This window comes from Rhipicephalus sanguineus, chromosome 4 (assembly GCF_013339695.2).
Source record: "Rhipicephalus sanguineus isolate Rsan-2018 chromosome 4, BIME_Rsan_1.4, whole genome shotgun sequence".
NCBI classification, from domain to species: Eukaryota; Metazoa; Arthropoda; class Arachnida; order Ixodida; family Ixodidae; genus Rhipicephalus; species Rhipicephalus sanguineus.
In genome coordinates this window covers 147,192,491-147,203,135 of record NC_051179.1, presented here as the reverse complement: position 1 = coordinate 147,203,135, position 10,645 = coordinate 147,192,491, and the positions used below count along the sequence as shown (strand labels likewise).

Here is a 10,645-nt window from a genome sequence, read left to right as displayed (position 1 = left end):
TGCATAAAAAAGAGGTAGTGTATTCGGAGCACATGGTTTTCAGTTCCTTTTGTTAGTACTGTATAAGGTATATTACATATCAAGAAGATGATTAACAGAGGTAAAAATATAACAATACCATTGGCTTGGATGCCGCAATTTCCCAATAATGAATCGCGTTACTTATTGCATTGTTTACGCACAACGGAGGCGGCGGCGGCGGCGGCGGCGCCAGACAACTACACCACAAAAATAGGCTGCTGTGATTTCATTGTTGAAATAGAATAGTGGGGCATAGTCTTGGGGTAGGGACAGGAAACGAGGATGAGAACGAAGTAGGATTCGGAGCCAGCCCTTGAACAGTAAAAACGTCTAAGACCACGGGTCCTCGTTATTTATATTTGGTGCCGTGAAACCCGGGAGTGGTCATTCCGGGACTGCCATGACTTCGGCCGAGCGTCTTCAGAAGGTGCGTGGGACTGTCAGGGCCAGCGTCTCACGAAATATTACGCTCCTGACAGGGCTACTGCAGGACCCTGACACCGAGGCGCGCGAGGTCAACAGGCAAGTCGCCGTTTTGAAGGCTAAGGAAATTGAACTCCGCCAGATAGACAAGGACGTTCTCGACCTCACGGAAGATGAAGCTATTGAAGCCGAAGTCGAGGGTGCAACTGACTACCACGATAAGATTCTGTACGCGATAGCTGACGCGCAGTTCTTCTTGTCTCAGCGAGAACAGTCGACTCATCTCAGCGAACCGTCTAGGAGTCGACCCAATGGCGACCGTGTAGCAGCCACCCAGAGCAACATCGCATCTGCTGAGGCACCGCAAGGACCAGTGAGTACGCCACGTTACCGGTCGGTCGCACTTCCGACGCTTCAAGTCCCGACGTATGCCGGCGATTTACGTCAGTGGCAAGAATTCTGGGACCACTACAGCGCCACCATTCACAATAATATCGAACTGCCACCGATCGAGAAATTCAAGTATTTACTGACATACCTGAGGGGAGCAGCCAAGCGAGCGATCGAAGGCATCAGGCTGGCCGACACAACTACGACATTGCTGTGAAGACATTGAAAGAGCGCTTCGGTCGACAAGAACTTCTAGTGAACGAGCACATCGACCAGCTTCTTGCACTGTCCCCGGTAAGGAGTTCCAAGGAAGTGGAGAAGCTTGGGATGTTGCATGACGCCGTGCGTTTCCGCGTAAGTGCGCTCGAAGGCCTGGGTGTACCACCTGATCAGTACACTGTGGTGCTTAATCGCGTCCTGATGAGGTGCTTGCCAGAAGACTTGGCTATATTGTACCGACAAAAGAAGAAAGAGGAGAGCACCCAGGATGGTGACGCATCAGCTGAGCACACAACCCCTGGAGCAAGAACGCACAAGGCGACCGACATTTTGTCTTTTTTGAAAATCCAGGTCGAAGTGCGCGAAGAAGGAAAGCAAGCAGCGCCGTCGTCGCATCCTTGCCACTCGACCATGGTAATGATGACATGAATTCGCCGACGAGATCTGCACATGCCATTCCATCAGCATCTGCGCTGGTTGCGACGGAGGCCCTACAGCAGCGCACTCTGTCTTGCGTACTGTGCAACAGCAGAGCTCACAGCCTCGCAGAATGCACAGCTGACATGTCTGTCGAAGAGAAAAAAGCCAGGTTGCGCAACTCTCGTTGCTGCTACAGGTGCGGAACGCGCAATCATGTCGCGCAATTTTGCCGAGTTTCCCGGAATCTCACGTGTAACAAGTGCCGACGCCGACACCTAACGGTCCTCTGCGAATTGTCACGCGCTGTCGCAATGACCGCTTCTCCAAGAACGACTGAGCAGCTGGTTACGCCTGGCACTACTCCACCGACAGTAACCACGGCCTCAACTGGTGAAAAGGGAGCCAAGTCAGTGCTGCTTCAGACAGGTCGTGTTTGGGCGGAGAGCGGACCACGACGACTTCTGGTGCGTGTGATGCTGGACAGCGGCAGCCAGCGTTCGTTTATCCGCACCGATGTTGCAAAGAGATTGCGGTGTAGAGCCCTTGGCATCGAAGAGCTATCATTGATGACGTTCGGAAATGCAAAGCTGCGGCATCAATTTCGCTGTCAACGCGTTTCCGTCACGCTGCGTGGACGATTCAACAACAGCACCGTTACGTTGGAAGCACTAGAGGTACCTGAAGTATGCTCCGCGACAAGTCCACCGCTGGACACTGAAGTGCTCGAGCTGTTGTGCGCCAGGAAACACGATGCTGCGGATCTGTTCGATCCAGAGACTTGGCACCCAGATGACATCAGCATATTGATTGGCTCAGACGCTTACTGGAAGTTTGCCACCGGAAGCATCGATCGCCTCAGCGAGGGACTCACTGCGGTCGAAACGTCTTTTGGGTGGACCGTACAGGGAACAAGCTCACCTCACGAGGCTGCAACGACTTGTGCCCTCCTCATGTCAGCTGGTGTGGAGTGCGACGAATCGGCTAGGTGGCGCCTCGGCACGATTAGTATTGACAACTGGATGCCAAAGAAAACACAAGAACTCGATATGTTAGAGCATTGTCTGAGCAGACAGCTGGATGTTACCAAGAGCCTTCCATGATGCCGGAGCCTCGTATCCCTGACGATAGCTTGCCCACCCGCAACGACGACTGCTTCAATCTGCTGGTCGGCGGAGCTAATAGTCCCGCGGTGCTTCCTGTGGTATCCTCGTCGTTGGACGCACCGCCTGAACATGAGGACTTGGAGAAAGTGGACTGCTTAGAGGAACTGGAGGAGGTTGTGACTGAGCAAAGGGAGGAGCGCGTAGACAAGGAAGAGAAAGCGCTGCTTCTGCCTCGGGAAGAGAAGTGGAGGGTCCCGAAAACGAAGTCGAAGCAATACCGCCACCACGCGAACCTACTATGGGAGCTTCTCAACGAGGATATTCCTACAGAGCAGCGGGATAGCCAGGCAAAGGGACTCGCCACTGATGGCGTAAACTCATCCGAAGGACAAGCGTCGATCTCGGGAACCTTCGTGAAATTCGAGATTTCGCAGGGTTCGGGCCGCAGCAAGAAAGGTCGCTGCAGGTATCCAGGCACTTCGTGGAGAAGACTCCAAAACGCTGCAGTAAACCGCCTGCAGGAGAACCTGAGTGCGGATTGCACCAGCAATGCCACACCCAGGTGGAAACGCCGGAGATGCAAGCGCGCATCATTTAGGCTGTGCAAGAACAGCTGTCCAAGTGACGTGATCACATCACAGACAAGATAGTCAGAGGCTGTTCCGTTCGTGTGGCAACGGCCCACGTGGTGAAGCACCCGATACAAAAGTTGTATACATTGGAAGCAGCGGAGTGACTTGTATAACGTTCGTGCCCTCCCCCTCGGAGGATGTTGAAAATAGAATAGTGGTGCATAGTCTTGGGGTAGGGACAGGAAACGAGGATGAGAACGAAGTAGGATTCGGAGCCAGCCCTTGAACAGTAAAAACGTCTAAGACCACGGGTCCTCGTTATTTATACTCATAACAGCTGTAAAACAGTGCATGTTACTTGATAGACAAATTCTACTTTAACTAATATCTGCTGCCTGCAACCATCCAAATAAGGATGTGAAAAATAGCTTGGCATATCCCGTCCGTAGTGTCGCGGACGACGGACGGAATGCGTGAATACGCGGCGCGTCGTCACATCGTGCGCCGTTCGTTGCGGAATACTTAGATGAACTCCGTTTGGATCCGCTATAATTATAAATAACCACGCTCACGCCTCCTTTCTCCGGTTTACATGAACTTTGAGACGACTTATTTTGACGCCAATTGATTCTCAGAGCCGCATGCAATAAGTAACGCGATTCATTATTGGGGAATTGCGGCATCTAAGCCAATGGTGTTGTTATATTTTTACCTCTGTTAATCATCTCCTTGATATGTAATATACATTATAAAGTACTAACAAAAGAAACTGAAAACCATGTGCTCCGAATACACTACCTCTTTTTTTATGCAGTAAATTCAGTCGGTTTTTATTGCCCCCATTGCAAAATAATGCAATGGTGGGACTAAACTTCGAAAACATTTTTCTTGACTAAAACAAAAACTACTTCGAATAAACTTTCTGTGGACGAAGTTGTTATGATTCTCAATCGTATGCGCTTTTCTGCTTATTTTTTCTTGGACCACCTTGGGGTGCTACAGACGTCTGAACATAAGCCAATGTAGCGTTTTTTCCAAGTTCAGGATTTTATTTTAGAGGCTGTGCACCGCACACAGGCAAAACAAAAATTTTAGGAGATATTACGTTTTATGAACAGTTCTATAAAACAATTGATGTATTTGGTCTATAATGGTCTTTTGCAAAAAATTCCCGAAAATGCTGCAATTTACTCAATTTTACCTACGCTATGGAGTGAAAAATATAAAGCTGCTCCAAGCAACTGTCCTATAATAAAAGCGCGATGCTCTAAAAACACAAAAAAGCAAGTTTCGAATGAATGCGTGAAGCAGTCCATTTATGGTGAATTTTTCTTTCGTACCTGGTTTTCCACCATATCGAGAAGTTCAAATGGCGCTCATGTGCCCGAAAAATTTTTGCCGCTCAAAATATTTTGGGAAAATACTGTAGAGCTAATGTCTATATGTGCGTAATTTTCTCGGATTTTTTCAGAGAAATTAATTTTTGTCGAGCGCCCCGACTGGGACAGTTGGCGTGGAATGACCCAGCTTAGTAGTAGTAGTAGTAGCAGTAGTAGTAGTATCTTTTATTTCTTGTAATACAAGAAAAAGGAACAGGAAAACAAGTGTAGCTTATGTTGCAGGGGAGCAACTAAATTGAACGGAGAAATAAGAACTGAGGTTGAAGAGCGCTTCTGCGTGCGCCGGTCATTTCCGAACTTAAACACAGTGCCGATCTTGTTGACGAAACAAGTTCGCGTCGGTATATCATTTTTCTTCGTTCATTTAGCTGATAAATTCCATTTAAATTAATGCTACCTTGTTCATGGCATTGTCAGGGCTCCCTCGTTGCCTGAACAGCGCACGAAGCATTGGGAAGTCATCGCAGAACGAAGATAAATAATCAGCAACAAGCACCTGAAAGGCTGCGATATGCGACTGGTTTCGTTTCGCGCCCAACAAAACATGGCGGATCGAGCTTATTGGGTTGTGGACAGATGGCGCTGTGCATTTTGAATGTCCCCTATTACGATACTGCATAATGCTAAATTTGAGTGCATCTGTACGCGTGTTTTGATTTGGTGACACTTTGAGTGAAAGAATTCGATGGCGACATTTGCCTCAGACTCTTCATTTTTTGGCTGCTATATTTTAAAGAATTCGTTAATATTTTTAACTGTGTATTATCGTTCTGCGATTTTTTCCTTGTTTCTTTATTTTCTTTTACATTCTGCTTTGGCGGTGTGAGCTGCATGTACATACCACGCTTTATTTTTATTATATATATGGGTCATTCCATATCATGCGCAACAGGTGAATTTTTGACCACCTGCGATCACGCTGAAAAGAAGATCGTGCTAGTATATGTTACTGTGAGAAGTAGTTATAGAGGAGTTATATGCCTAGAGGGCGCTTTGAACGGAAGTGAAGCTGTAAGTGAAGCTGTAAAATGAGGCTGTAAAGGGTGATATGGGATGGACAGGCTTTGAAGTGAGGGAATCTCAGAGCAAAATGAGATTCGAAGAGAGGCTGAGGAAAATGAAGAAGAGTAGATGGGCAGAGAAGGTTTTCAGGTATTTGTATAGAAAAAGCGTTGACACGCAGTGGAGAAAAAGAACTAGGAGGCTCACCAGTAAATATACGGCTAGCAGTGCGGCCGATATGGCAACAAGGAGCATTAAGCGGAAGGTCAGAGAGGCGGAGAGGACTTATTGGATGACAGCGATGGAAAAGAAGCCGGCTGTGAGTAACTACCGAAAGGGGAAAAAAACGAAATAAGGAGGGAAAGGTTTTATGATAATTCAAGGGGAAGCGCTTTACTGTTTGAAGCAAGGTCGGGCTGCCTTAGAACGCGTAGTTATAAAGCGAGATTCAGTAACGAAGAAGAACAATGTACAAGGTCGAACACATCTAAGCTGAACACCTCATTAGTATTCAAACCGGTAAAACTAGAACGTTTCTTATACTTTACGAGTGCAATGCCCGTTATAGAACGTCTAATCATGGTGTCGACAAACACAGTAATGATTTTCCGAATTATGTATTAAACAACAGCTTCAATGAGGTCTTGAATACTAATGAGGTGTTCAGCTTAAATGTGTACGACTCTGTACGTGCTGCGGTGGAACTAAGGAAATGATGGAACATGTACTGATTGAATGTGGCGATATTCACCCAGGTATACGTGTGGGCACGAGTCTACAGGAAGCCTTGGGTTTTAGGGACAACAATGGAAAGCTGAACACATCCGCGATAGAAATAAGTAAGAGACGGTTAGAGTATTGGTGGCAGAAAAGTAGAGATAAAGTACAAAAATAAATAAAGGGGAAAAATAAGGTCATTCTGCCTTAAGAGGCAGAGAGATGGACCGTGAATTTACATTTTGTTGGTATAATAACATAGATTTAATCAATGTAGATAAGGAATTAGGCCAACATGAAACATCGAAGTTTTCTCTTTCTTTTTTCTTTTTTTTTCTTCGAGCCTGGTGGCAGACATGTCACCGTCCCGTTATAAAGGGGACGCTCATAGCATCCATCCATCCAAGCTGTGTCGCGCTGAATAATTTATATAAAAATCCTAGTTTTAGTGATTAATACGAAACAATTTTTGTTTTTAATCTCAAGGCGCTGGTCTTTTATGACTATGACACATTTTTCATGAGATTTTCATGAGATTTTTGTTTTAACTGTCATTATTATTGGCCTTGCCGAACGATCGCAGAATGCTGCATGTTTAGCGTTTTTTTTAGAAAAAGCCCACATTTTTTCGCGAGTAATGTATTCATAATGAAGCCTTTTACGTGCCTATAATAAATTTAAAAAATACTGAAGGAGCGAATGAAACAGAAACATTGCCGCAGTAGTGTGACAAAATTGGGAAAAAGCATTTTATCTCATATTGCGGCTTCAGTTCCGCAACGCAGTGGTACAAGTAAAATACGACCTATGCATTATTGTGTAGTATGGTTTGTTGGTATGCTATACAGAAAGTTTGATAACATTGGTGTTTGTTTTATGCCAGAAAATCCTTTTCTAACTGCACAGCGTCAAGGTGATAAGACGTTTGCCTTTGCCTCGCCTTCTCTGCGTAGCACGTCAGCGCAGACTTCTATCGTGGGCCTTTTGTCGATATGAATCGTTGTCGACATGAAAAAAATTGGCAAAGCTTGAACTAAGCTGCGCAAGGCTTAAAACAGCGAAACTAGACTGTTCTGAAGAATAATCTGGTTGCTTCTAGGTTGTTTATAGGCCTCAGCTAGGTTATGCACGTTTTAGGTTGCTTCTAGGTTGTTGCTAGGCTTCAGCTAGGTGATGCTAGGTTGTCTCTACGTTGATACTCAGCGCAGAGAGGTTCGGTTTAAAGCACAGACAATCACAGGCACGACACCGTTGCCCAAACTCCGGACACACAGTCTCGCGCTGAAACCAAGCGTTCGCACCTCTCATAGGTCTGCGGGCACGTCGTCTTCGGCGTAGGCCTTCCAATCGCTTCGGGTTTTCCCGCAGCCGCCGTTACATTTCCCGTTCATTAGTATCTTCTAGTTGTACGTACTCGGGGTCTTCGGCTCCCCGCCATCGCTTCGCAGACATTTGTCGGGCGAAACGGAAAGGCGAGCTAGTTGGTATTGATTCATAATGGTGTAATAGTATCGCAAAAAAAGACGAAGACAAGAAAGTGAACACCACAAGCGCTTGCTCACAACTGAAAGCTTTATTGCTTGAACAGAAAATATATCTAAACTTGACGCTCGACTGATTCCCGCAAATGCGCATCGTGGGCAAGGCAAAAGGCAAAAACCGGAACAAAAACACACCGCCTTCACCCCCCCTTCCCCCAACAGGCTACCCCCTTTCCTTGAGTAGCATCACTTCCCTCTCCGATATGGCTAGAGAAGGATAATTGCCTGTGGTGTTCACTTTCTTGTCTTCGTCTTTTTTTGCGCTACTATTACACCATTATTGTCGGGTGAACTGTTGCCTTCTTCATTTTTAGTGGACCAGGTGTGCTATGCAGGATGGCCAGAGATTCTCGGTAACAGGAGTTTCCTACGAGCTCGCACTACGGCGGTCATGACAGGAAGACAGTGCGGAGTGTGCGATAGCAGCGTTGATAAAAACGGCTACAACAACGAGCATGGAGTCGCGAACGCATGTGCGGCAATTGCGGCGGTTTTCAAAAGTACACCGCGTTCATTTGTAGTTACCACCGCTTGACATCGCGTCTTCTCTATGTGTTTGTGTGAATGTGTCTTCTTAGCGCTGCCTCACCAATGGCATGTTCTTGACGTTGCACTGCTGTCCGTATTCCATTGCCATCTCACAGATCTTGCGTCACCACCGCTATTTTAGTTATGCATTTACAATAGAGCGCAAACAATGCTCCCTTCGCACAAGAAACAGTCGCAGTTTGGGCGCATGAGCGAAGCACTGAATTCGATAGGCACCAATTGGAATGTTATACGAAGTAAGGATAGCAGCTAACTCCTTTAGCATCCGATACAGTGTAACTCTACAAGACGCTGGCGTAAGGAAACGCGGCCGCTCCAGCGAGCGAAGCGGGTTTCAGGGGTGCTATACAGGATGGCCCGAACTTCTCGGGAACACGAGTTTGGTCCGAGCTCGCTTTACGGCGGTCATGGCAGGAAGACAGTGCGGAGCCGCGATAGCAGCGTTGATAAAAACGGCTACAAGAATGAGCATGGCGTCACAAAAGCTTGTGCGGCATTTGCGGCGGTTTTGAAAGGAACACCGCGTGCGAACGCGTCGGCGCCACCACTCAGTCAATATTTCAACAGCGCAGCGACGTCAGAGTGATTGTCGCGCTATCTTTTTGCCAACTGAACATCGCGCCTCCCACACAGGCGTGTTCGAGGGCGTTTGTCGTCTTTCGGGCAAGTTCTTTCGTTTCACCTGCAGCATGAAAATTTCCACTCGCGAAGGCTACAAGGGCGCACACGCAGCACTCTCGTGCAGCTCGTTTCGCTTCTCTCGAACTTTACAGACAAATAAATGGACAGGTTACTGCTACTTACATTACACGTCTGAACATTTTTCTATAGTAACAAATTGGTAGCAGCAGTATCTCTACAAACTACGTCAAGCATATAGAAACAAGCTTCTGCTTGTACACACAGAAATCCAATTGTTAGACACGTACGTTTTTAATACCAGCGCGTTGTGACAACACCAAAGACAGCTCGTGTTCATTCGCAATGACAACGCCTATCTATCGCTTACAAATATAAAGAAGTGGCGATAAGATAAATATCACCACAGTAACATTGTATCGGCTAAAACCACATAAAAGAAATCGGACGTCTTTGCAATTTCATGATTTTATTTGGAGCATGACAGCAATCGATGCAAGCCGAAAGAAAATCGACCCAGCAGTCTCTTTTGATTATGTCAACTCAGTTAGAACATTTATTAGACTTTCAGCTTCATATATAGTGCATAAAATTTCTGTAGGCGGCGCAATATCACAGATTATCTTTCCGCTGAAGCGTAAATTCAGAATCTGCAGCATCGGCCATTGCCTTCACCTTCCATTGGCCACAGAGCCATTGCCCGCTGCTACTCTGTTAAGAAGATGAAAAAGAAGTAATGGCGTCTTCAGTCCCGGGTAACACAACCACTCAAGCAGCTGCTGCAGAGGACGGTGTGACGAGCACCATTGACCCTTCCAAGCCACGTAAGCACAAGAGGCACAAGGGTCACCGACAGGGCTCATCTAAGGAGCCGAAGAGCAACAAGCAACGTATTATGACGCCTATGAACGGCAACGAGTGAGTATGCCTGGTGCCTCTTGTCGACTGTGTGGCCATCGTAATAGCGGTTATGACGTGACCAGACGCTGCAAATTCATAATTGTAGGCGTAGCTTCTTTGAGTTCGATTTGGGTAGCGTCAGCGGCTTAGTTCGCGAAAGACCCGGGTCCCGCGAGTGCTCGAAAATGCGGGTGTGTACGAATAGAACCTCGAAGGCGCCCGTCACATGTGTATTCGTGTGTGTCTTTTGCGAATAATTGATGCTCTCGCGAACGTGGACTTGTCGACGATCAGCGTCTGACATGCAAACGTGATCTTTTATTGTGGTCACTTGTCAGTTAACGTTTCTAAATTGCAATATTGCCTTTAATTGTCAGTCATTAATTGTAGCATTTGATCATGGGGATAGTCGTCTAGATAGAGAGGTGCCACTATAGTGGCACATCTGCATCCCGATGATTGACGCTTGAGCATGATCGAAATTTAACCATCGTGGTAGTTGAAGTTGTTAAAATATTGTGAAGCAAAGCGGAAAGAAGAGCTTGTTGGCACTGATTTTTTTTTCGAGAGTTTTCCCAACGGCAACATAATTATACAGATAGAGGCCGGTTTCCGCTATATACATCAACAGTGCTCTATGGTGGGGCCCATAGAGCCACAAATAAAATCGGGTGGTGTCGTCGGATGAAGGCCCACTGTTCTCAGGTAGCGCCGCCGTATCTGATTCAGGCTATGGCATGTCCACAACA

General features: G+C 46.7%; 2 protein-coding genes across 2 annotated transcripts; both read left to right on the top strand.

Moving 5' to 3' along the window:
- Positions 1 to 421: 421 nt before the first annotated feature.
- Positions 422 to 1,051, top strand: LOC119391709 (uncharacterized). Its single transcript, XM_037659365.1, has one exon. It carries the CDS (start codon positions 422 to 424, stop codon positions 1,049 to 1,051), a length of 630 nt encoding a protein of 209 aa, XP_037515293.1.
- Positions 1,052 to 1,784: 733 nt separating this feature from the next.
- On the top strand, positions 1,785 to 2,573 carry LOC119391707 (uncharacterized). Its single transcript, XM_037659364.1, has one exon. It carries the CDS (start codon positions 1,785 to 1,787, stop codon positions 2,571 to 2,573), a length of 789 nt encoding a protein of 262 aa, XP_037515292.1.
- Positions 2,574 to 10,645: the final 8,072 nt, after the last annotated feature.